This window comes from Ziziphus jujuba, chromosome 10 (genome assembly GCF_031755915.1).
Source record: "Ziziphus jujuba cultivar Dongzao chromosome 10, ASM3175591v1".
Taxonomy (NCBI): Eukaryota; Viridiplantae; Streptophyta; class Magnoliopsida; order Rosales; family Rhamnaceae; genus Ziziphus; species Ziziphus jujuba.
In genome coordinates, this window is record NC_083388.1 from 21,633,261 (window position 1) to 21,660,832 (window position 27,572).

The window sequence follows — 27,572 nt, forward strand, 5'->3', positions numbered from 1 at the left end:
TTTTACCCCACAAGGCCCCTAAGGTGTGTTGAATGAAAAAACATGCAAAACATGGATTCTATAATTGTACTAAGGAGAGAAAATCAAAAAATTTCATAAAAGTGTATCAAAGTTTGCAAAAAATTGATGACTGTTCACCCTCGGGAAATTACCGACGAAACTGTCGAGAAACTACAAATGCCCTCTGGAAAAATTGTAATTGCTGAATTACAATATGTAATTTAATAATGCTGAAGCACTAAAGTAAAGTATACTAAGTTGTCTAAATGATACCTGATGCTTTTGTTGGTCAATAACAGAACTAAGCATCTTCCTTAACGCTACCATCTCTTTATTTAATTCATCAACTTTTGCCTCCAAGCAAGCAAGCTAATCAATATCAATATCCAAAACATAAGTCAACATATATTAGTACAACATATGAAATACAAATTTGCGTGCAAGTAACAATTGCATACCCTGAAATTAGAATCTGGAGGGCCACTAGAATGCTCCCCAGCTTTGGACGCATCTTTAGCTCTAACATCTTTAGCGCCAACTATTGGTGCTACAATTGGAGGTGACGTGTATCATCACCCAATATCAACCTGATTGCGATGGCTGTTACCATTATCTTCTGCTTTGTGATAATTTTACAAGGTAAAGATACCTCTGCTTATTGGGGTTATGTCTCTTGTTTTAGGGTAACTTTACAAGGTGAAGATAACTGTATTGGTATATTTGTTTTCTAACTTTCAGGTATCTTGGGTTCTCGTGTATGATGTGATGCAGTTTCCTGTGTTCATCTTCAAAATTGTAAAACCATATGGATTCATGTACGATTTGCCCATCGATCTTTTTCCTTTATTTTTGTTGTATTCTTTTATAATTACTCCAGTGGGCAATATGAATTCATCTTTCGATCAGGCTGTATGGGGAACCAATCTCATACATATTGTCACCACACGTAGCACTGGCAGGCATGAATTAGCAACCAAATGTTCTGTCATCCTTTTGTGTATCTGTTCATGAGTATGACCTGTTTCAAGTACTTTCTCCTATGTTTTTTGTTCGCAAGCTTGAGAATAGTTTTCATGTTATAATCTTTGTGACTACACGATACATTGTAATAGGCTTTTTATGAATTCGGGAACTTGCTCCAGATGTGATTGCAGTGTAAACGAACTACAAACCAGGGAGCAATGTAGTGGTTTTCGATGGCATGAAGCAAGTTTTGTACCCATAACAACCCATCTGGACCTTGCTCCTCTCTACCCACGTATGTTTTCTCTATACCGGTCGAGTTCTCATATAAACTGTCTGCAGCTATTGCTAACATGGATTTTGTGAGTTCTAACCAGAAGTTACCTTATGTTTTATCTTATAGGTACCTCTATTGGGTCCATTGTAGAATTTGTATACATCAGAAGATATGATGAGAATGTTGAAGTGCCTAAGACTCCAAGCATGTACATCAGTTGTCACTGGCATTATGGCAGTCTTTAAAACCAATTGTGTATTCAGCCAACTCCATTCAGTTGGAGTTTTGAGGCCGATTAAGTTTGAAGATACTATGCCTATGTTGCTTCTTAGTTTACTATATGATTTTCGCTTTTATTTTATAGATGAAAGCAACTTGTTTGGCTTTGAGCATGATAAGGAGCTCTGAATTCTTCCATTTATCTTAGACATAAGGTCTCGAGTTCGACTACCATTTAGATGAGTATTATGTTTCGAGACACAAACAGAGAGAGCTGAATTTGGCTTACAGAACAGAGTACCAAGTTTGAGGTTGTAACGAGTTTTTAAAGAGCTATTTCTTCATGTAGCAGAAACAGCAGAATACAATAACGGAGAATTCTATTGCATAGTCTATGCCTCTGCTACTACTGTAAACATTATTGCTGGATGAATATTCATTACTAATTCAACTTCTTACTTGTTTTTTAAACTAAGTTGAACTAATTAAAACTCATTTATCCTATTATTTGGTTATCCGGGATAAAGTTGATAATTAAACAAATTAATTTGAACCAGAAGGATATCAAAATAATTCGAAACTTCACAATGATAATGGGCTTATCAAGGGATTGTGAACGTTGAACACCAGATGACATCAAATTCTGCATGTTTCCTACATCACTCTGCAATGACATCTTTACTAAGAAACAAAAGTAAAACCTGCATGGTTCCACCTGTAATGTGACATTTGATACATTCTCAATAAGCAAGCTAGTCCTAAACTAGTTAGGATTTCATTGGTACCGCTCGAGGCCTCCATAGTCCCAGCCTATACTTGTGGGCGTGTGTCAATATCAGCTTCCTCTGAAAAACAAAAATCATATTCAGATATAAGTAATCTAATCTCTTCAAACCATCAAATGAAGCTAAGTCCCAAAGAACTTAATCCTAAAGAAAACCGCAACTTTCATTACGCCTTTCACCAACAAATTTAACAAGTAGCAGAACAAAAAATATATGCACTACTTTTAACTCTTTCTTCTTAGATAGAGAAATGAAGAAGAAGACAAGGCCTATAGTATTTCAGAAGCAAAAGTCAGTACAACAAGACAAGAAAATATTACATCACTTAGGGAAGAAGCCTAAACTCATTTGAGTCAGTATTTAGAAAGTTTATATCATTACCAAATATAAAGCAACACATACTCCGACACTGCATTTCAATTTTGGTAAACATTTTCGTTAAATAACATCTTTTCTTTCTACCAGTATGATATAAATGACAGCTTTCAAAGCAATTCTGCATGCTGTCTTCCTGAAACATTTTCACTTTTGCCTAGTAAAACAAAAATATTTGCAACCATTGGAACAGAACAAAGAACAAAACTCCAGAACTAGGGTGATTTCAAGTTGCAGTACCATTGCCAAACTAAAAGATAAATTAACCATTCCCGGATAGTCAGAGTTTCCTTTAAGCATCCCTAAACTTTCTTCGTTAGAAGAGTTTAAGAAACCATAAACATAAATTAATCACCCTACTTTTCATGAAATCTTTCACTTAGATTTAAGCAAGCAATCTATAACCAAATTTTCTGATCTGCAATACTATCAAATGTATTGACGGATATACTGAAAGAATTATAATATACCCAAAAGGCAGAGGGCTTCAAGTATGTGCATATATAGTAGATAAAGATTTAGGAAATACCTGTTTGCAAGGGATGCCAAGTTTCTTTAGCCTGAGCGTTCGAGTGACAAGCAGTTTCTGGAAGTCGCCCACCTCGGTTTCAAGCTTAGCCGCATGGGATTCCACCCCTTTGCCTATTCCATTTAAAAATTCTGGAATTCCAACTTTCACTGCAACAAAAGCAACAACTTTAGATCTCCTACTGACTATAACACTTTCACAGTAATCTAATCTAATTCTAACAAATTTTATTTCATATAAACTTTCATGCTCAAGTACATCACTCATCAGGAAGCATGAATCTTGCTCACTTGAGCCAACATAAAACATGATTTGTAGGATTAATTCCCAGTCACTAAAAGTAAAATCACCAAAACAGAGAACATCAAATTCTGCTTTTCTTCATCTTTATCAGTCATTTAGCAACCAGACAAGAGTGAACACGGTTTTTCAATGCTATAATAACGTTGAAACAAAAACCATGTTTCTTTTTCCAACTTAAAGAGTTATTCAGCATTCAGTAATCAGCTTGGTATAGATAAGTTTCTCAAATAATGATAAATAAATTATAAACCAATATTTCCTTTTCCTTTATTCCCCATCTTTCTCACCAACCAAACAATGCGGGAAACTAAGCATAATCAACCTTATTCATCATTTTTTCCTCTATGTTTCCTATCTGTGAATCTATTAACTTCAATACCAGCCAAGTTTCTCACTCTGTAAATCCTGGATTTACACATAAAATTCAATTTTACCCATTTCGATTCTAACTCAGCAGCCAAAAACAGCTACTTGGATCTCTCTTTCTATCGACAATTTTTTTACAAAGTTCAAATCACAAAATTCACAAGAACCCAGAAAAATTTTCTTCTTTATCAATTCTCTTTTCTTGCTCTGGGAACCGAACAGAAAGTAAGAAAATCTTTTTATGGGTTACTAAACCCAGGACAAAAAAATCACTAACCTGCATAAGGGGATGGCTTGGAGAAGAATCTAGCGAACCCAGTTGGTGAAAGGGGTTGAGAAATTGGGCTCCCCTTGAAGAGCATTTGCCTCCATGCCATCTTCTTCAATCTTCAACTTTCTCTGCACTAGATCACACAGTACCGCGCCGGCGGCTGACTGAAAAGCCGCGATCTCCACAAAATGGTCTCGATGATACGGCCTCTGGTTCTCACGCCATGGGTTTTTGCGCTCACCAAGTGTTTTTTTTTATATTTTAAAATAAATAAAAGGATATGTAAGTAATTGTTTTTTATTTGAGGGTTATAAGGGATATTAAGGGGTAGATAAAAAAAGAAATGAATTGAGGGGGCAAAATTCATGAAGCTCGGTCCTATGGGGGTATTGGGCCAAATTCCCCATTTTCGAGACTACGAAGGCCCAATTTTGGGTTATTGGATTCCAAACTGGAATAGTGAGACTGGGCGGATGTAGCTAACTACCTGATAGAGCTTGGTATTCGTTTTTTTATCCTCTTTCTTTTTTTTCTTTTTTTTTCTTTTTTTTTTTTTTTTATAAATTGTACTTATTAAAAAAAAAAAAAAACTTATAATGTCTAACAAAACTTTTAAAAATATATATTCAATTGTACAATATCTAAACCATATGGATTAACATTCATTATAAATATTGCCGTTGGACAGTATTATTTTTCAAAGCAATATTTATATTACTTATATACTATATTAATTTTCACAATCCATATTTTTATTGAACATGCTTTAAGGGTTTGTTCACAAAGTAATAATTATCGTTATACTATGTTTATGTTCTGCCATTATCAAAGTAATAATTAAAAAAAGAAAAAAAGAAAAACAATAACAATAATGATAATAATTTTAACCCAAGTTGGCAATGCCCAGAGCAAATCTTCTCTAGCCAATATGTTCAGTGATGCCATGGCTAGAGGTGACAATCTAGGTTATGACACAATGATATGATTCAAAAATGATACAGAATAAATAGGTTTGGATTTATTATAAATGGGTTTGGATCATAATCGGATTAACCTGTTTAACACGATTATTAATCGTGTCATTTTCGGGTTGACCTATTTAACTCGAAATTGATCTGTTATGATCCATTTATTAAACGTGTCAATTTTAACCCGACATGATTATATACCTATTACAACTCATTTAAATTATAATTTTATCCATATATAATATTTAATAACTAAAAAATATTATAAATTAAAAACTTTATAAAAACAATTTTCTATCATTAATTTTTTAAAGATAAAAAATAAATCTTTAATAAAATGAATAGGTTAATTTTCAAGTTAATATGTTAATTTTCAGATTAACAGATCAATTTCAGGTTAACAGATTAATAGGTCAACACGACCCATTAAAGTAATCGTGTTAAACAGGTCGTGTCGTGTTGATCTATTTATAAATGGGTTGGATTAGTGTTTTAGGTACCTGACACGATTAATAAATGGGTTGTATTCGGGTTAGGCATTTTTGACACGATTATTAAACGGGTTGACATGAACATGACCCATGAACATGAATTGCCAAGTCTGGCCATGGCCACTAACTCTATTTACCAACTAACGTGATAAACAACGTGTAATTATTTTATTAATTGAGAATTTAATATAACTTAATTATAAATAAGCAAATCTATAAATATTTAAATAAAACCAAATACAAATTAATAAAATTGGTTTATCATTTTCCACGCTAGTTGATAAATAAAGCCTTGCATTGTGGCTTACCAAAATAATAATAATAATAATAACAATAATAATAAAGCGTTGCATTGTGTTTATCATTCACAGTATCTTTCGAGTTAGTTAAACATGATATTGTGCATTAAAAGGTAAATTGACCACTAAAGCAAAATATCATGTTCTAAAAGACGTATATCAAACGCCTTCTAAATGTATTTTATAAGAGAGAAAAGTCATAAATTCACCCAGAGAGAGAGAGAGAGAGAGAGAGAGAGAGAGAAGTCATAAAATCAATGTTATGCAAGAATATGGGTAGCCAATATTTCCATTCTAAGTTGATGCCGGGATGAACAATTGAACTGCAAATTAGACCCTTTAGATGATAATGATATGCCATTTGATGGCTGAAGGGCTGGCTATACAAGCCAACTCATATGGAACAGCAGTGGCACAACGAGAGACTCCTCACAAAACTGTAAAACGAGGAAGCAAACACGAAGTAACATCGAAATGAACCTGAAATTATTGACTGAATTGTTTCTTCAAAGCATAAGAGATAAGACAGCTATCAGAATATAACATAAAATTAATAAAGTTCTGATTCATTACAAAAATATTGAGATTTTATGGAACGGAGAGAAGAAGGATTCATCACGAAAACTGTATTAATTACAGAAAATCATTAACTAGTAACTAGATAGTTAAAGAAACTTGATTAGCACAAAACCCTCAAAATAATCTCCCATAGCTCATTTGGAACTGAACATTGGTGCTTCCTCAGCTTTCCCTGTAAGCCTTTTGTCGCTGTATATATAAAAATAAAAGTCACAACAAGGTGCTGCTGAACACCTGTTCTGCTCAACAGAATTCAGAAAGTTAAAATGGCCTCAATCTGATGTGAATGGACGATTGGCATTTGCTTGTGCTCCAAGTATTACTATTTTTACATTTCTAGCCCCATTAGAAACTGAATGACTAGCATCCTCAGTTTGTCCCAGACAAACCCCAATTTTCAAGCTGACCAAGAAAATTCTGCTCTTTATCAAGACTAATTATCCATGAAAATCACAAAACTTAAGATGATAAGAAGCTTTGGAAATCCCCAAGCCACTTTCCTTCAGTTTTATCCAGTGTTTTGCTAACGATCTCTTTGTTGACATTGCAAGCTACCTTTACGTCTTTGTCTTCCTTTAACACTGGAGGCCCAGTAACGGCATCACTATGATTTGAAGTAATTTTGACCCTACTGCGGGCCTTGCGGGATGGGTTAGAAAATGGATTTTCTCGTTTTTGACCTTCTGTGCTTTTTGCCCGCCTCTGGACATTTAAGAATCCATTTTCAAGAGATTCTAATGCTCTAATGGTCAATGGTCGGTTTCGTGTGCTTTGCCTCCTATGGTTCATGTCTTGCTCTGAGCTACCAATATCGGTAGAGATCCTCAATGTCCCAGGAACAGGTTTCTTCATTTCACTATGACAACATGAACTATCCATATTTATAACCCGGCCGCCATCCTCTTCCATAGTTAACACTTCACTGTTTCTGGAGTCCGGAAGACCCTCTGGTAGGTTCAGGTTAGATGAGACCTGGGTTTGATGTTTCTCATTTATCTCTTGGGACAGGTGCCCAACAACACAATTCCCACCAAGAATTCCAAAACTGCTCTTCTTTTCTGGACTGTCTTCAGTGACAGAAGTAATTGATGATCCCTTCTCTTGAGGACCAGAAGAGATGACATTCGTGCTTGCATTGGGTGAGTTAACTGTCTCATGGATTTCCATTCGTTTTGATCCCAAACCTCGAGAGCAATTTTCAGTTAGGTGGCTAGTCTCTGCCTTTGCACAAGCAGTTAATCTTCTCCGTTTGACGAGAGGACCTATATAACTTGGATGGCCAGATTTTGCTCTCCGACTGAATTGGTGCAATATGGTCTTCTCTGAATGCTTCTCATCAGCCATCATGGCATTTTGATCCTGGTGACTATTCACCATTTTCTTAGCAGTATCTGAGTTGGTGGCTATTGTCTTTGTACCATCACCATCACGTGTATCCTTATGCCAGTTGGTTTTAAAATTTTTCCTTTTACCATTTAATGGAACATCAATAGCATCTGGCCCATGCCTGCCCACTGAATCCATAAAGGAGTTCCCTTGAGTTTTTCTCAAGCGGCCAGTCAACTCAGATGTGCTTTGAACTGCTGTAGGTAAATATCTCAATTGTCTCAATTTTGGTGATTTTCCTCCATGGACTAGACTGGTATCAACAACAGTAAACCTCATACAATCTGAATCATCACCATCAGATACCCTCTTATTGTGCTTGGCCTTTTCCAAATGGAATAGTTTTTCAAAAGTCTCATGTTCGGTCAGCTCATCCTCAGAAGCATCCTCTTCAATTTTTCCTGAATAATTGGTTTCTTTGGAAATAATTTTGAAATCAACAGGTGAATGCCTTAGTTCCCTTATGCTTGATGACTTTCCACCATAAACCAAACTGGTATCAACAATAGTGAACTTCACATGGCTCTGACCACCAGTAGAAACTCGGGGTTTCAGGTAGCAATGGCGTTGACGATCAGATAGCTCATCCTGATCCGACATCACTTCTGGAGCCAATGCATCTTCTTCATTCCGAATTCCAGCAGGAGATTCTTCAGAATCTAGCTCAAGAAGATTTGGTTCAGATGCCACTTTGTTCAAGACATCACTAACAGAATCAAAGTAGTGGTCTCCCTTTACAAGCTTTGTTCTAGAGAACTTCTTTATACCTGGTATAAGAAACACTAGGTAATGTTTAGAACTTATGTAGCCGAGATTTTTAGGTTGCTCAGAGTGCCATCCTTTTGCAAGTAAACGGGGCCACACAGCTTCCCAGAAGATATCATTACATCGAGCTTTGCTTAATCGAAACCCTCCGGTCAAATACTGCACTATGTCATTGGATGTAAGAGAAGAACAAGCTTGACCAGTAGGCAATTTGGGACATACTGGAATATCATGATTGATCTTCGCAGGCTCCAGCGCAAAGCCTGTGAGATCTTCTTTCCCTTTACCAATAGCTACAGCTTCCACAAGTAATTGAATGCCAACAATAGACTTTACAAAGGTGACATATTCTTCTAGTGAAGTACTTCCTTCTGAAAATGATTTGTATCCCTGCAAATAGGTTGGAGTGAGGAATGAGACATAACAGTTACTGTCAATACATGTCAGGTCTGCTAAGAAACCCACAAGACAGGGCCTAACTTCAGTAATTACAATTTGGGGGAGATACTTTTGCAACAAATCTCTAACTAAATTTGTATGAGTCAATTGGATAAAACATCCTTATATTGTTTATTTAATAGATTTTATAAAATTCCATAGAGGTGGACATTGTAAAATCATAGGATACCAAGCTGAAAGTCTTGATAAAGAGTTAAGATTTCCATAACTTCATTGTTAAGAGTTAAGACTTCTCCTTAAATATATGGAAAATATATGGAAGTTTCATTTTCAGATATAACTTGTAAAATTAAATCAAATATAAATATGGAGAATAAAAAGGTGTACAAATAGTATTTGAAGCAAGAAGGGAACTCAATTGTTATTGGAGTGATGCACCTGGGGGAGTACAAAATAATAACATATGCATTTACCGTTGTGTGACAATAAGTAAGTTCACTTTAGCATACATTGCAAACAGATGACAAGTTTCCTTTTTAACTCATTCAATAACAGAGAGAAAATTGGTGATAAGTTTAATACCAACAAGATATGACCACATATATGCAACATTTATACCGACCAAACAAATCTAGTCTAGAAATTTTTGCATACTTGTCCTATTAATTGAGCAGTGAACGATGATATACCTCCAACAAAGTATTTTGAACTTCCTCTGGGACATGAGGAAACAGACGAGATAACAATTCTTGTTGCCTCCATCCAGTAAAAATTTTCCGTCCAGTTACATATTTCCTTCTTTTAATCTTTCGGCAGTCTGACCACCTCCGATGTGCATGAGACCTATAAAACTTCCCATAGTAAAATGACAGTATTTTTCCCATGTCTTTAGTCTCCATAAATCTCTGTATCTGAAAAAAGTTCTTCCCAAATATATATAAACCAAGGAGAAAACTATCCACTTCAGCATCACTCCAAGAGTGACTTGATAAACCAGGAACAGGATAACCACTTTTGCTTTGCATATGATCAAAGTTCCTTTTACCAGTCAACATTGCTTCAAACCTTCCTTGTCTAGACTCTCTTCCATGTTCCAACCCATATTGGAAGGGTTCAACATTATGTTCCAAACTTTTCTTCTTTAGCTTAATACAATTCTTTTTACCATTTCTAGCATCTGACTCACTCACATTAACTGCATCATCAGAGATTTTTGGTGATGCTAACCCTTTGTCTTCAATGTTATTCGCTTCTTCATGGATCCACATTATTGGGATGGGCAAACCCATTAAAAAGGGATGGGAAACATCAAAAATTTCAGAATAATTAGGGTTAGTCAACAGCTTCAGATGCTCAGATTCAGATATTATTGAAGGTATGTTGACCTGGAACTTATCACCAATCCGGGGATTCACCAGTGAATCTCCAAAAATATTGTTTATTTCAGAAGAATCTGGAGAAAATAAATGTTCTATAGATGTTTCCCTAGTGCAATTGCCATTGCAATCCAGCTCCACCGTTTCCACCTACCAAAAGATATAGGCTAAGAATCATGAGAGCAATCAAAGAGAAACATTTAGGAGTACAAAGTAAAAAGAAAAGATTTCAGTATGAAGATGCTCAAGTAAATAAATGCCAAAAGTATAATGAACCGGACTGTCTGCAAGTCACCTAAATTGGAAACTAACAAACAAGAATACAGACCGTGCAAATGATAAATTTGTAACAAAGAAAAAACCGATCAATAATTAATTGATTATGGTGGCTTTTATAATTTATGCCACAAGTAACCTAATGAAGTCCCGAAATGACCAAATCATCTCAAAAGATGAGCAAAAGGGTCATCGCATATGGGGAATGGTTGAATTTTCAAGCTTCAAGAATATGTTCTGTCGTGTGTATATAGAAACAATTAATATACAACGGCAATATTTCTCAATCCCTAAATTCAATTTTAGCACCCCATCAAACATTTACGGTCAAAATTATCATCTGTTTATGAACAGTAACCAGAGATACTTCTACCAATAAAAAATCCCAAATCATAAGTGAGAACCTAGAGGAAAAGATCTCTCTTTTGAGGAGAATTTGAAACTGATCTCTAATCTACGACCACTGATTTTGTAATCTAGAATCTTAATATCCTGATCATAAAATGAATGTTAACCTAAAACCCATTAACAATCTATTTACAGAAAAATATAACTCCAATTCGAAGCATATGATTGATGACTAACAAAATTGAGATACCAGATATCTCTAAAAGGCAAAACGGGGGAGAATATCAAAGACCACCAAAGTTGAAACAAGATAATCAACGAAGTTCCATTATGCTCTAAGGTGCAATAACAGTGCCATTAACCATCTATAAAGACGCCATTGAAAACTAAAAGAAAATTTTAACCATAGTCAAACGTATCGAACACTGAAAGCTAATATAAGACACTAACGATAACATACTAACAGAACCCAAGTCAGACATTCAGAATCCAAAGTATACACGAAATTATGATGTGAAACCACAGGGATAGAAATATAAACGCAATGAAAAACACCATCAACAATGCAGAAACTTGCCTTTAAGAACGTTAAAATAGTATGCAGAAAAGTAAAAGAGGAAAACGAGATTCGATATTCGACTTACCTCCATGGAAAGAGCTCGAAATGTCAAAAACCCACGTGAGAGATGTAACCTGGGTAAATGGGTTTTCATGTTATGCTTCCATTTACATCTATTACCAACCATTTGATGATGAAGCACATCGAAACTAAAGAAAACAAAGTACATAAAAACAGTGCGAGATAGGGAAAGAAAGATTACCTTGTTGGTTTAGCAGAGTTTATCAGCCTTCATGGGGTGTAGAAAAAGGTGAATTTACGGGGCTGAATAGAGAGAAGAAAGGCAGAGAAAAATAAGAAAAATCAGCGCGTTTTGCAAAAAACCAAAAAAAAAAAAAAAAAAATTGCATATAGAGCGAGCGACCGAAAGTAGCGTCTTATGTCTTACAAGTGTTTAGTACAAGCAGAAGGCACATAGAGAGACCATATACAATAAGATTCAAAACCCATAAAGAGCAAATATTAAAATTGGAGGACTTCAACAAATTAGGTAGTATCTATTACGTAATTGTGTTTTACAAAATATTTTTTTTGCAACACATACAAACAAATTCACAATTTATGCTTTTAGTGTTTATTATTTTACATGCTATAACTTTGAAGAGAATGTATATCAAAGAATGAGAACAAAAATGTTGAAAAATTACTTCTTTTATATATATATATATATATATATATATATATATTTATTATTATTATTATTATTATTTTTTAATCTGTTAAAAATAATACTACTAATGTAGTACTGCGTCAGTTTCCATCTATTTCTTTTTATGCATTTCATAAACTAGTATAAACAATAAATATATACTAGCTGTAATTTGAGACACTGAATCAAATATATTCAAACTCAACTGCACATATTATGGAAATTAGGCTGCCAAATAAAATTGATCTCGTTTCAATAAGATGGAATTGTGCTTATTTGTTAATCTAAATTCAATAATACTAAAGTGATCAAATTATTCATTAAATTTGTTTATCAAATATCATTTGATAAATGTTGTTTATAAAGAATTTGGCACTTGTTATATTACTTATCAAAATTATAAGGCTTAACTATTATTTAAATAGAGTGAGTTTTATGGATAGATGAAGGTACCGGTAGAGATAATATGATTGGTACAAATACACATGTTTAGTACAAAACAAGTTGTTATATACATTATGTAGTTATAAAGAAAGGTTACTTATAATTAGTGGGAAAAAAAGAGAGGAGAAAATGCGAGCATCCAAAGTCTTATTCCACCGTTTCCATGCTTATAGTTTTATTTATTTTTCTTTGCTTTTTATTGGATTGTAAAGATAAGTCTATCAGGGTAATGAAGGTGAGTATAATATGTTATTGATCAAAACTCAAAATTGTGTATTTGTGTCAAATGTCTATATGGCTAAGTCTGCAAACAAAAAAGAAAAAGAAAGCAAAACCCAAAAAACAAAAAAAAAAAAGAAAAAAAAAAGAAAAAAAAGAAAAGAAAAACTAATGATGAATATTTTACCATTACACAATGCGACCAATATTAAAGTAGTCCAACCAATTAGAATCGATCTTGTCTTTGTATTTCTGTAGTTTGAGAACAGCATGTATTTGTCGCTTTTCAATGCAATATTGCAGATGTTTTGTTTCCTTTTTATTTTAATTATACATAAATGGTATATTAAAAGAACAGAGTGAATGGTAAAAATCAAATGCTTAAGACAGCCAACAAAATAATCAAATATGTTTAATTCATTTACATTCACAATTCCCATATCACATAAATGTGCTGCAAAAAATACAAATCCTTTTTTTTTTTTTTATAATTTAAAAAATGTTGGAAGGACATAAGTTTCCTTATTTTCATAGTTAAAATTGAAATCCTTTACCAACTCATTTATCCATTTGAATGTATACCAATATATTTTCATTATAATAAAGTAATTTAGGAGAAAATACTTAGTTATATCTCAAATTCAAAATCCGTAATAACAACAAATAGAGAATTTTTATTTTTATTATTTTAACTTAATTTATGTTCCAAATACAAGTTAAGGTAACTATGTTTTTAATTGTTTTTGGTGTGGAAGTAATGAAAAAGAGTATCTCCTTACATTTATACATATAATTATTTAGGGAAGAAAATGTTTATATGTAAAATTTCTAGATCTTAGAGTATTATTAACAAGGTTTTTTATTTTTTTTTTAAATCTTTTTTTGGGTTATTTCATAAAGCAAAAAGCCATTCATCCCAATTCAATAAATTTACTCTTGGGTTGACAGCATTAAGGTTCTACCACATTGCCGAGTTAGGTCCAACTCTGCCACATGGCATAGCCCATATGGTGCTAGTCAACCGTAAGTCGTCACGGATGGACTGTTTGTCGCCTATCTATCTATCTTCTACCATCAGTTGTTGGGCCCAAGACCCGAGTATTCTCTGACCCGAAGTGTCCCATTCTAAAAAGGGTTACCGGGTTAAAACATATGCTTGTATAGCTTGAATGTATAGCAGTAACGTTATGAACTGTCAGCGGGTCACCCCGATATGAGCTCCAGGCTATCGGGGTCAACGCCCTCCAAAATATATGAAACAAATGAAGTCTTATCAATTCTTTTATTTTATTTTATTTTTTTGGTTTTTTAATTCGGATTCGTGCCTCGTACTTAGCCTCTTGATCAGAAGAATATTTTAATTAATGATTTATAAGAGTTTACATAAATTTATTTGAATATAGTAATGCAAGTATTAAGTTTGAGGGTTACGGACTTCCAGCTTCAAAAGTTTGATTAGGCTGTGTATTATTTTGGATTTTAAATATATATATATTTATATATAGTGAAGTTACGATGCGGATTGTATCATAGTCAATATTTTTTAAAAAATAATATCGGTTTTACTATTACATACATAAAATAAAATCAATATTTTTTTTTTAAAAATATTATTTTTGATGTAAGTCTATATACAGATGAACTGTATCATAAAATTACTTTATATATATATATATATATATACATACACATATAATGAGTGTCTGTGTGTGTGATAGCCTTTGTTTTTTAGATAGAAAACGAATCGAAAGTGTATGATAAAATTGTGCTTAAGAAGGAGCGATTTGGATTTAGTTTCATGCATTCTTTTGGAGATTCTTTCTGAGGGTATGTCTAATTTGGAATACTCTACTATGAATCCATAGTAATTTATTGTACGCTTAACTTCATACATTATGTTATTGCATTTTGCTTGGTTGCTGGGAATTAAACCGGTAAAAAGGAAAGGAAAATGGAAGTTTCAGAATCCTTCGCTTTGGCTTCTTTTAATTTAAATAAAAATAAAAATAAAAATAAAAAAAAAGGAAAAGGAAAGGAGCAATGGACTTCAAATGATATGGATTTTACTACCTACCACTTGAGCTGCTACAATACAGAATCTAAGATTCAAAGCTTTCTACTTTCTCACACTTTCTGAGCAACAAAACAGGGGATTATTGTATACAGATATTTATTATGACAATAATTACATTAATCTTAATCTCCAAATTCAGTTATTTAGTGACAATCTCTAAGAAACGATTTTTGACTAGGTTGAAAATTTGAGCAAAGAGAGAAAACTGACATTGAATTAGCAGAGAGCTTCTACAACATGCGAAGGTTATGCTTTTCAAAATGTAGACCGAGTATGATAAAACAATTTGAAGATGCTGGAGGGCCATCTTCAATTTAAAGGAAAGAAAATATGCCAGTTAAGCTTCAATTTAAAGAAAATAAAATAAAATGAAATTGAGGTGCAAAAAAATTTAACTTCAACAATGAGCAAAAGAATCCTGACGGATTTTTTAATGTCTTATGAATAAAAATTTTTAAAACAAAATAATTAGAACAATAAATAATTGTTTTTTTATCTAGCAAAACTAGAAAACTGAAGAGAAACTAAAAGGAGTAAGAGAAACTAAAAAGAGTTGTGGATTAAACCTTGAGGCTATCAAGAGATTTGAGACTTGACTTCCATGTTTCTCTAGAGCATCCATGTTCAAGTCACATTCTTTGTAAAAATAATCTATTCTATAAACTACACTATTAGATAACTAACCATAAAAAAGATCTTTTAAATTTAAACACAATCTATTAAATTTAATTTTTATCATACATATAACTTGTTAAAAAACTCAATTATAAAATTTATTTTAAAATAAAAAATTAAAATCAAAATAATCAATACAAAATTATATTTAATTAATGTTTAATAATATAAAGAAAATAATTATATTTACAAAATTAAATATTAAATAGATAAATTAAAATATTATATATAAGAAAATAATAATGAGTAATATGAACAACAAGTTATAATGTTTAATCAGTATAATAAAACATATTTTTTTTATGTGTTAACAGGTTCATGTTTCACTGTCAACAACTCGATAACTAACAACCATTTCATCATATTAAGGCAAACCTCAACACTGGTGAATTCATATGTCTATATACCTTTTGCTTTGTTTCCATTTATTTGTTGAAAATTGCTTAGAGAGCGAGCGACCGAAAGTAGCGTCTTATGTTTTACAAGTGCTTAGTACAAGAAGAAGGCACATAGAGAGACCATATACAACAAGATTCAAAACCCATAAAAAGCAAATACTAAAATTAGACGACTTTAGAAAATTAGGTAGTATGTATTATGTAATTGTGTTTTACAAAACATTATTTTACAGCACATACAAACAAATTCACAATTTATGCTTTTAGTTAATTATTTTATATGTTATACTTTGAAGAGAACGCATTTCAAAGAATGAGAAAAAAAATGTTGAAAAGTTACTGCTTTTTTTATATTATATATATATATATATATTTTTTTTTTCATTTTTTTCTAATCTATTAAAAACAGAACTAGTGGTATAGCATTACTTCCCTTTCCATTTATTTCTTGTTATGCATTTTTTAAATAGAAACAATAAATAGATACTAGCTGAAAATTGAAAATTGTTTCTTTCTCATATACTTTAATAATAGATTTTTTATTTACACGTTTTATAATTTGAAGACAAGGAATCAAATATATGCAAACTCAACTGCACAAGTTACTGAAATTAGGCTACCAAATAAAATTTATCTCATTTCAATAACATGCAATCGTACAAACTTGTTAATCTAAATTTAATAACACTAGAGTGATTGAATTGTTCACCAAATTTTTTATGAAATATTATTTAATATATGTTTTTAATAAATAAATTGCTACTTGCAACATTATTTATCTATATTATTGGGCTTAACTATTATTTAAAGAGAGTTTTAGGGATAGATTAAGGTATTGGTAGAGATATGGTATGGTTAGTACAAATACACATGTTTAATACAAAATTGACAAGCACTACAGAAAAACAAATATATGATCCAGACAAAATAATAAAAGGAAAAAAAGTGTACCTTTTTTTTTTTTTAAAGATTTTAAAAGAAAAGGTAGAAAAACAAGATGGTGTATACATTATAGAAAAATGTTTAATTATACTTAGTGGGTAAAAAAAAAAAAAAAAATGTGAGCAGCCAAAAGCTTATTCCACTATTTCCAAGCTTATAGTTCCATTTATTTTTCTATGCTTTTATTGGATTGTAAAGATTAGTCTCTCAGGGCAACGAAGGTGAGTAGAATATGTTATTGCGCAAAAATCAAGATTGTGTGTTTGTGTCAAATGTCTATAGCTAAGCCTGCAAACTAAAAAGAAAAATAAAAAGTAAAAAAGAGAAAAACTAATGATGAATATTTTAGCATTATGCGATGCGAGCAGTATTAAAGTTGTCGAACAAAATGGGATTGATTTGTCTTTGTATTTCAGTAGTTTAAGAACAGCATCTATGTGTCGCTTTTCAATGCAAGATTGCAGATTTTTCGTTTCCTTTTTATTTTAATTATACAAAAATAGTATATTAAAAGAACAGAAGAAGAAAGTTGGGAGTGGATGGGTAAAGTTAAATGCTTAATACAGCCCACAGAATAATCAAACATGTTTAGTTCATTTACATTCACAATTCACGTATCATATAAATGTGCTGTAAAAAGTACAAATATCTTTTTTTTTTTTTTTTTTTTTTTTTGGGAGAATTCAAAAGAGATTGGAAGCGTAGAGGTTCCCTTACCATCTTGGTTAAAGTCGAAGTCTTTTATCATCCTTTTTATTTACTTGAATTGTTTACGTGTTTTCACTCTAACAATGTTGAAAAGGAAAAAAAAAAAAAAAAAAACTTAGAAAAAATTTGTTTAAAGTTGTGTTTGAAATTTTAAAATCCTAACTAACAAAAAATAGAGTACTTTTATTTTAATTATTTTAACATATAAAATAGTATTATATTTATATAAATAAAAATATTTTAGAATTTTTAATTTTTTGAAAAAAATAACAGGTTAGAATTGTCTCTTTCTTTCTTGTTCGTATTTTATGTTCCAAATACAAGGTACGGTAAGGTAAGTATTTCTTTAGATTTTAAGTAGTAAACTCCAATTAACATGAATTTAATGTAGCAGATAGACCAAGAATAAATTTTACTATTTATTAATATTAGTAGTGGGATACTATTAGATATACATTTTGAATTTCAAATTTAAGAGTTTAGCATGTATGTTTTCTATGACTATTTTTATGACAAAACTTTCAATTCTGCTATTTGTTATCAATTAAAATATATTTATATATATTTTTTGATAAATAAAATATATTTATATCAATATTTATTTTTGCCCCGAAAAAAAAAAAAATCTATTTTATTGTGCCACCGTGCCGGTCGACCGTAAACGTCAGGGATCGAATGTGCATTGTCAGCTCTCCATCATAAATTGCTGGGCCCCCAAGACCCGAGTATTTTTTGACCCGAATTGTGAAATTCAAATGGGTTGTCGGGTTAAAACATATCCTTGAAGTAACGGTAAGAAAAGTCAGCAGGTCACCGCGATATTAGCTTCAGATTCTCGGAGTCAACGCCCTCCAAAAATATTAAACGCATAAAAATCTTTTCAAATTACCGTTTAAATTGTTTGATTTTTCATTGAGATTCGTGCTTCACACTTCGTAGCCTCTTGATCAGAAGCAAAGAAATTAAAATATTTTTTAATTAATGACTGATAAGAATTTACGTAAATTTGTTTGAATATTATAATGCAAATATTAAGCTTAAGGATTACGAACTTCCAGCTTGAAAAGTTTGATTGGGATGTGTATCAGATTGGACTTTAAATAAAGTATTTGTGAAGTTCTTTTGTGATAGTCTTTATTCTTTTGGGTGGAAGACAATTTCAAGTACTTGTCAATATTCTGCCAAGGAAGAACAATTTGGATTCAGTTTCATGCGTGCTTTTGGAGATTCTTTATGAGGGTATGTCTAATTTAGATTGCTTTTTATGAATCTTTAATTATTTATTTTGCGCTTAACTTCATACATTTTTTTTACTGAATTCTGTTTGGTTGCTGGAAGTTACACTGGGAAAAAGAAAGGGGAAATGGAAGTTTCTGAATCTTAATATGTTTTGGCTTCTTTTGCATTGGAAAAAAAAAAAAAAAAAAGGGGGAAAAAAAAGGTGCGGTCGAAGTCAAATAGTTTGGATTTTACTACCATTTGAGCCGCTATTATACAGAATCTAAGATTCAAAACTTTCTGCTTTCACACACTTTCTGAACAACCAAACAGAGGATCATTATATATTTCTTTCCAGTATGATAACAACTACATTAATCTTTATTTCTAAATTCTGTTATTCATTGACAATATCTAAGGATTGAATTTTGACTAGGTTGAAAATTTGAGCTAAGAGAGAACACAATTGACATTGAATTGGAAGAGAGTGGTCTACAAGGATGGGAAGGTTATGCTTTTCAAAATGTAGACCAAGTAGGGTAATGGGTTGGCTTCAGATTGTATTTGGAGGCCTTGTTATAATTGTTAGCATGTCCAGCCTCTTTAGGTTCTACAATGCTGGGTTTTTCTTGCACAATGAAGAAATCTGTAGACATTTTTATGGTGTGAAGAATGTATATGAGGGGTTTGACATAATAGCATTGCAAGATCGAGTTGGGGAAGTGCTAAATAGATTGGAAAATTTACAAGATAAGCTCGAGTTGACAGTGCAAAAATTGGAAAAGAACAAAGAGATCTTGGATAAAACTAACATCACAAAATTGGAGTACAAGAAATATCTTGAGGAAGAGGTAATTAGGCCTCTTTATAGTGCTCATATTGCTCTTAGACAGGTTAGGCTACCTCGTTTGGAAGGAATTCGAAACTCGACGATGAAGGAGGAACCTTTGATCAATACCTTCGTGATCGAAGAGATTCGAAAGTATATAACCCCAAAAGAGAACAGGGTTGGGAAGGTCAACATATATGGAACAGAGAGGATATACAACACAATTGGACATGCTTGTGTTTTGTATAAGAAAGAATTGGAAGAGTACATGGACTATGACATTGGTTCTTATTGTGAAGATGATTGGAACGTGGCTCAGAAGCTGATGCTTAGTGGCTGCGATCCTTTGCCTCGAAGACGGTGCTTGACAAGGGCATCAAAGGTCTATCAGAAACCATACCCCATCAATGAGTCTCTATGGAAGTTGCCAGATGATAGAAATGTGAGGTGGGGAAATTATCAATGCAGAAACTTTCAGTGCTTATCGAGCAAAAACCCCAAGAGGGGCTATTCCAAATGCTCTGGTTGTTTTGAAATGGAGAAGGAAAAGCTTAAATGGGTTACTAATAGCTCACTTCCTATAGATTTCCTGATCAGCGACTTTTTAAAAATCAAGCCAGGGGAGATTCGAATCGGGTTGGATTGTGGAATAGGTACAGGGACATTTGCAGCAAGGATGAGAGAATTGAATGTAACAATTATCTCAACTGCTTTAAACCTTGGAGCTCCATTCAATGAGATGATTGCACTTAGAGGTTTGGTTCCTTTATATGTGGCATTGAACCAACGCTTACCTTTCTTTGATAACACAATGGACTTGATTCACACCGCTGGGTTCTTGGATGGCTGGATTGACTTGCAGTTGCTGGATTTCATTTTGTTTGATTGGGATAGAATTCTGAGGCCAGGTGGGTTCTTGTGGATTGACAGGTTCTTCTGTAATAGAAAAGATTTGGACGATTTCATGTACATGTTTCTGCAATTCAGATACAAGAAACATAAATGGGTTACTTCTCCAAAGTCCAAGGATGAGGTTTACTTTTCTGCATTGTTGGAGAAACCTCCAAGAGCTATATAATCAGATTATGATACTCATTTCCTTTGAAGCTACTTATCTCATAGATATCAGACAGAAAAGTGTTTAGAAGAACTAAATCATAATTGTGGTTTATAATCATTTTGTAACCATTTTTTTTTTTTTCCTGCATAAATGTGAGACTCATCGTTCTTCTGAGCTAGTTTTCTCTGTTATAAATGTCAAAGATCTGGAGAGTTAATGTTACACTTTTTTTGGTTTTCTATCTTACAATATTTTTCACATTGTATTAAAGAAACCATGTTGTCAAACCAGTGTAGCTTATATTGTACTAGATCGATATATGGGCCTCAAAGTGAACTTCAACCCAGCTCCAATTGGATCTCTTTGTGGGTCATATCACTCCAACGCATGCCCAGCCTGATCAAATCCACAACTCGTTGTCATTGTAGCTTTCATCATAAATCTCTTGGGCTTCGCGGCTTGAAACTTGAAGGGCTTTGCATTTGTTTTTGTTTCATTTTTTTTTTTTTTGTTTTTTTACTGATAATTTTTGAATCTATTTAAAGAGACTACAGGGAGATTCTTTCTGTGATCTTACCCTTTTCCATGATTTTGGAAGATAATGTTTTCTGTGATCTTACCATTTTCAATGATTTTGGAAGATAATGTCCTCCAGAAGGCATTAATCAATAAAAGTTGAAAATGCATGCTGAAGATGATACAAGTTTACTGTATTTGATAAGTGTGATTTATTTTTGCTTAAAATGATAGATTTTTTCAATTTTTTTAAGCGTCAAAATTGTTTGGATGCTCCCTACATCTATCATAAATTAGAGAGAAACATTAAGTAATTAGCTTAATGAATGTTAGTTTTTTGTCCTCTAGGATAATCAATAAAGGCTTCAGCTGACAATTAAAAATCTTTTGGCATAAAAATAGCTAGTACCTTTAATTTGGTTTTTCTTTTTCTTTTTTTTTTTAATTTTTAAATTTTAAATTTATTTTTTTATATTAGTGAATTTATTGATTTATGTTTTGGCTTAATAATATCCTCACTTTTTCATACCTAAAATCTTGGATTCAAATAACCTTAATGATTTAAAAAAAAAAAAAAATACTGCTATTCAAGAAAAGTTTAGATTTTCCATTTAAGATGAGAAACCCACTTAGAAGGTAAATGTAATTTTGTTTCTGATTGTCAAAGTAGGGAAATCCTAGCTATAAAATAGTAATATCTTCTCTTTGAATATGAGATATTTTCACAAAGAAAATAGAATTTGTTTTTTTGGGTCATAACACAGAAAATAGATCAGATGCTTATTCAGAGAGTAAGGGTTAAAAAAGGAAGCAAGAGAAGAGAATCTCAACAAAGTTGGTCATGGCCTACAAAAAAGAGGAAGCATTGTATTATTCTCTCCTAAGGTCCTCAAAAGAATTCCAAATATCTTTGATTTTTTTTTCATGATCCTTGTTATGGAAGCAGTGCCCCATAGGCAATTGTTTAATACATTTACTTTAATGACTATAAAAAGCTAAATATAAAGTTCCAAAACCCTATATTGTTCAATAAAAGAACCTTTGTACGAACTTTATATTATAATATGTCAGAAAATACTTTCTAAAACTGGTTGCAAGCGAACCTTATAATATTAAACAAATGCCACTGACCAATGCTTAAGGCACCATTTGAAATGACCCAGAAGGATTCTTTCACTTAATAGTGAGTTATACGTGTATATATATATATATATATATATATATATATATATATATATGTATATATGTAATTATTTAATTAATCAATTTGCCTAACGATCGCATCACATATGTATTAATTGACAAAATTGTCTAGGCACAACTGAGCTTATTAACATAAAATATTAATTTGTGTTGTATGCTTGGATATTAGTCGACTGTAATATCATCATTATATGGATGACATATATACTTAACCTTTTGTATTAGTTCCTTAATTAGATGTTTATATGTTTATTGATACATATATAATGCTTCTTCTATTTTTTTCCTTAGCACAGGATCATCCTGAATTTGAACCAAAGAACTTTAGCATACCTACGGTTCAACCAATTGGGAGAGAATCAATAGATATATCGACATACACATTTACCTATATATATATATATATATGAGCATATACGTATTTTTCTAGTTCCTTTTTTTTTTTTAAAGAAGGTATTTTTCTAGTTTCAAACAATATAATGGAAAAACGGTGCGTAAGTTATATAGTAAATAAGGCTATACATAACATATACACCAAGAATTAATGGTTTAGTTAGCCAAAAAAAAAAAATTAATGACAAACTAATTAAGGTAGCTTTATTAAAGAAATCTCTCAAACACACAATGAATTAAGAAGAAAGGAAACTAATCATTTTAACTACACTGTATTCTGGTTTAGTTCGGAATAATATGATAAATATTGATTTAATCAAAGTGCACACTCCATGTTTTGATTGTCATGAGGCCGCAAAGTCTGCACATATTAATGGAATAAAAGAATTATCCTCTTCTGCCACCTTTAACTACTTTGGTTAGGCATTAGCATTAATTCTGAAATTAATTACTAAAATAGAAATAAATTAATAGTAAAGTAGGGTCGTGTTTATGGACGGTTGTTAATCCGTAGTTCAAATTTTTAATCTAGTTAGTTAGGTTTGTGAATAAATAAATTATATATTCTCTATACTGCATTTTTTCATTGATTATAGTCTATGGTCATAAATAATATATACATATACATCCTTGAACATCTCCATACCATGTACATAAAAACATGTAAATTGATGGTGGCACGCCTAGAATTCAAAATAGTACTTTATTTTCTTGATCAGTATCATAATGACAACTATTTATTTATAAAATACACGATGCTAAAAATTAATCTGGTTGACATTAATTTTAACGAATGAGTTAGCTCTCTAAATTTAAAGAAATTATACCATATGGGATAGTTAGGTCTTATTAATATAATATATATGAAAACAAAAAGTTAATAGAAAAGTAGCACATAATAGTACGATATATCGACCAAAACCTAACATACTTGAATTCATAAAATGAAATAGAAAGAGAACTGTCTTGCCGTCAAATACAGTGACAACCATAATTAAACCTAATGTATGAGCTAATCTAACCAATAAGGTCAATAATAATCAGTTCTTTTTAGGAACTGTGGTTTTTGTTTTTGGTTTTGGTTTTGGATCCCATCCCAAACATGAAACGTGCACAAATGCCGTCCACTCATTCAAAACTAGTTAGTACAACTTACTTGAATATTTTAACATAAATATAGATTTATTGAAAGCATATATAATTAGAGGTTACTGCAGATTACATGATCAGTGGAAGTTGGGGTTGGCGGGGGGACCATTTCAAATGGATTTTTAGTCTTTCTAGGGTTTAAAAAATTATTCAAATTGAAACCCTATTCGTCGTCTTCAAAGTAGAGCCTATCTAGCTACTAAATTCCCCAAATCAGGTTACTCTTAATTGGTATAGATTTTAAAGGCCTTTACTAATTTGGCTTGTGTGACTTCAGCAAAGATGAGTTCTTTACTTTAAAATCATTCATGGTCAGCGATTACTCTTGTTCTAGCAAAAAAGAATGCAATTCAATATTTTCTTGGCTTTTATTTATTTATCTTTGTGGTTGATTTGCTATTATTGTCTTTATAAATGTTTATTTATGTTCTTAATTACTGTAGGAGGTCTCAATGTCTTCAAAATTATGTATATTTCTTTCATCTAATCTTGTTTTTTGAGTTAATTGTATTTTTGTATCTTTTAACTTTCAGGATTTTATAATTTAGTTTTTCTATTTTTTGATTCATTAATTTAGATTTTTTATTTTTCAATTTATTATAATTGTGGTATCATTTAACTTTTGATTATATGGTTTAATGGCTGTTTTATGTGGTTGATATTAAATTAAAAGATACTAAAATACAAAATACTAAAATTATTTTTAGAAATTTTCATTAAAAAAGAGGTTGGTATTTTCAATCTTAAAGATATTGAAAATGTAAATGTTTAGAATTAGCTGAAAAATTTTACACTTTAATATCTTCTAATTTTAGTATCACTCATGTAAGTCGGTTGTTAAACTATATTAGTCAAAAGTGAAAAAAGAAATTTAAATTACAATAAACTCAAAAAATAAAAAACTCAAATTGTTAAGTTGATGAAATCCTAAAGATTTAAATTGCAAAACTCTAAAAGTTAAAATTATCGAAATGTAGTTAACTTTTTTTTTTTTATCTTTTCAATTTCATATTAAAAATTGAATATGAAATCTCGTGATGTCTGCTTTATAATACCATCAAGTTTAAGTTATTATTTATCCACATTATGTAATAATGACCATTCTAACGTCTCGTAACATTTACATTTTTTACTTTAACAATGCCACGCGCATATATGATAGACATACACATGATATGTTACATATGCATGTATAAATATAATGCGCATGTATCTTTATATCCATACACGCATACATACATTCATACATGCATATATATAGCTTGAGTAAGCTATATCGATGAAATAAAATTCAGAGAGGCGCAACGTGTCTGTGTTTGAGGGGATCCATCAAAGTTTGTTTTTATCATATTCAATCGTTGATATATTTTTGTTTTATAGATATGGTTGATGAGCAAGATCGGCTGCTTCCAATAGCCAACGTGGGACGGATAATGAAGCAAATACTTCCCCCAAGTGCAAAAATCTCAAAGGAAGCAAAAGAAACAATCCAAGAATGTGCAACAGAGTTCATAAGCTTTGTGACTGGAGAGGCATCTGACAAGTGTCACAAAGAGAATCGAAAGACCGTGAACGGGGACGACATCTGTTGGGCTTTGGGTGCTCTAGGGTTTGATGACTATGCTGAGCTTATTCTTCGGTATTTACATAGACATAGGGAAGCTGAAAGAGAGAAAGCTAACCAAAACAAATTAGCTAATTCTACTACTACTTCTTCTCGAGATCACCAAGACAACAACAAAGTTGAAGATCAAGTTCCAAACTATAAAAATGGCCACCAAGCAGATCAGCAATCCGATCAAATCCCAACTCCAGCTTCGTAAGGTTCCGAAATTTTCGACACGGGTATAACTGATAACTCTCTTAAGATCAAATCCTCTTGATTAATTAGTGTTCAATTTGTATTGGATTTGATTTCGTCTTTGAACTGACCATTTGTAATCTGAAGAAGGTAAAATTAATCTGATCTCTTTGCTTTCTTCCCATAAATCACGTTTTACTTTTTATCTTTTTTTTTTCTTTTTTTTTTTAAATTTTTTGGTGGACGAGGGAGGAGCTTTTAATTAATTTGTATAATCATAGAAAAGTTGTTGTAATATTCATCTTGTATAACTAATTAGGTTTCACGTGTATATTATAAATGAGAGCTCCAAAATTTAATATTGGGATTAATTTTATATAAAAAGCAAGGCGTAAATTAATTTTCCATTTTCTTTATCCTTTGAATCTGCAGCTTTTTTTTTTCCCCCCTTAATTTTCTGTCTCTGAATATAAGTATTGTTCAAACTATATAATTCAAAGGAATAGCTGATGCTTGATTATTGTGATTATTCCCTTTAAATCTTGAACAGTTTTGAGGCCTGACTGTGAATATATATTGCAGCTTGGAGAGAAGTAGTAGTATGAAAAGAAAGGTAAAGATTGGGGTCAAAGATAAAGGGGGGTAGTTCTTGGTCATAAGAACACACGTTTTTCAAATCATAGGAAAGTCCAATATTTATGATCTGCTTAATTATACTGATCAAGAATTATCACTATGTAATTATATTTATTCTTGAATATAATCTCAATTAGATTTCTTAAGCAAATAGTATATATGTATAAAATTGAAACCAGCATATATTGTATGCTTATATCCCATATATATTCTAGTTGTATATTAACCATAAAGTATACCATATGAATGTAGTGTCATTACCACGTATAGAGTAAAATTTCCCAATCATAAGTAAATATCATTATATCAATGGACTTGTAGAGCATCAAATCTAGCTATATTTATATCAAGAATATGGAAGAAATTGTGTAGTTCACATTCTTAATTAATTTTTTAAGCAACAGCTAGCCCCCACTTTCCTCTATTAGGTAGCATCATCTAGTCTTTGATCTTTTTATTACCAATAGCTGACAAATACAAAAAACTCTAAATAAATTTTATGATATTATGGATGATTTGCGAAGAACAGATAGAGCATTACATATAGTAGCTGCTCTTCCCTTATCAGCTGGAATTTTCACTCTTGGTTTTACCTAAAAAGAGGTTTTGTCCTCGGCACCAATATATACACACACATATATACTATAGGAGGTAAATTTATGCCTCAAAATAGTATTAATTCAAAAGTAGGGTAAAGATTCGTTGTACTAGGTTTATTGTTTTGCTTAACCCTAGAACCAGGGACCACTATATGATTTACCGTGAAAATCCAATGAAATCTCAGGCATGCTTTTATTTTACTATGTATGCCTTATGGATTGGGGTAAACTTCCGATAAAAAGTTGATTGCAAAACCCTAATAATTAATAAAATTAATTAGAACTTGTCAGGGTTGGGGTTTTAACATGCAACCTAGGGTTTCTATAAGGTCTTTCCGGGACCACTTCTCAACCATCCTATAGCTATTATTCCCTCTCTCTCTCTCTCTCTCTCTCTCTCTCTCTCTCTCTCTAATTTGATGAACTATAAGGTGCTCAATACAGGAATCAAGCACTAAAAATCCC

General features: G+C 31.8%; 4 protein-coding genes across 5 annotated transcripts; 2 read left to right on the forward strand and 2 right to left on the reverse strand.

Annotated features, from left to right (window-relative positions):
* Window positions 1-1,140: 1,140 nt before the first annotated feature.
* On the reverse strand, window positions 1,141-4,434 carry LOC132799757 (uncharacterized). Its single transcript, XM_060812279.1, has 3 exons — window positions 4,095-4,434; window positions 3,149-3,297; window positions 1,141-2,304 (listed from the first exon to the last, which is right to left on the reverse strand). Exons 1-3 carry the CDS (start codon window positions 4,192-4,194, stop codon window positions 2,227-2,229), a joined length of 327 nt encoding a protein of 108 aa, XP_060668262.1. The 5' UTR covers window positions 4,195-4,434; the 3' UTR covers window positions 1,141-2,226.
* Window positions 4,435-6,376: 1,942 nt separating this feature from the next.
* LOC107411936 (uncharacterized) lies at window positions 6,377-11,982 on the reverse strand. 2 transcript variants are annotated; one of them, XM_048468447.2, is made up of 4 exons: window positions 11,797-11,982; window positions 11,620-11,668; window positions 9,665-10,501; window positions 6,377-8,966 (listed from the first exon to the last, which is right to left on the reverse strand). In XM_048468447.2, the coding sequence occupies exons 2-4, from the start codon at window positions 11,623-11,625 to the stop codon at window positions 6,885-6,887; spliced, it is 2,925 nt and encodes a 974-aa protein (XP_048324404.2). In that variant the 5' UTR covers window positions 11,626-11,668; window positions 11,797-11,982; the 3' UTR covers window positions 6,377-6,884. The 2 variants fall into 2 exon arrangements, with proteins under 2 accessions (XP_048324404.2, XP_015875108.3); XM_016019622.4 differs by lacking the exons at window positions 11,620-11,668; window positions 11,797-11,982 and adding an exon at window positions 11,226-11,586.
* A 6,783-nt stretch (window positions 11,983-18,765) lies between these two features.
* On the forward strand, window positions 18,766-20,946 carry LOC107411909 (probable methyltransferase At1g29790). Its single transcript, XM_016019584.4, has 2 exons — window positions 18,766-18,942; window positions 19,358-20,946. Exon 2 carries the CDS (start codon window positions 19,422-19,424, stop codon window positions 20,826-20,828), a length of 1,407 nt encoding a protein of 468 aa, XP_015875070.3. The 5' UTR covers window positions 18,766-18,942; window positions 19,358-19,421; the 3' UTR covers window positions 20,829-20,946.
* Window positions 20,947-25,371: 4,425 nt separating this feature from the next.
* On the forward strand, window positions 25,372-26,830 carry LOC107411905 (nuclear transcription factor Y subunit B-4). Its single transcript, XM_016019579.4, has 2 exons — window positions 25,372-25,916; window positions 26,455-26,830. The coding sequence occupies exon 1, from the start codon at window positions 25,454-25,456 to the stop codon at window positions 25,892-25,894; it is 441 nt and encodes a 146-aa protein (XP_015875065.1). The 5' UTR covers window positions 25,372-25,453; the 3' UTR covers window positions 25,895-25,916; window positions 26,455-26,830.
* The last annotated feature ends 742 nt before the right edge of the window (window positions 26,831-27,572 follow it).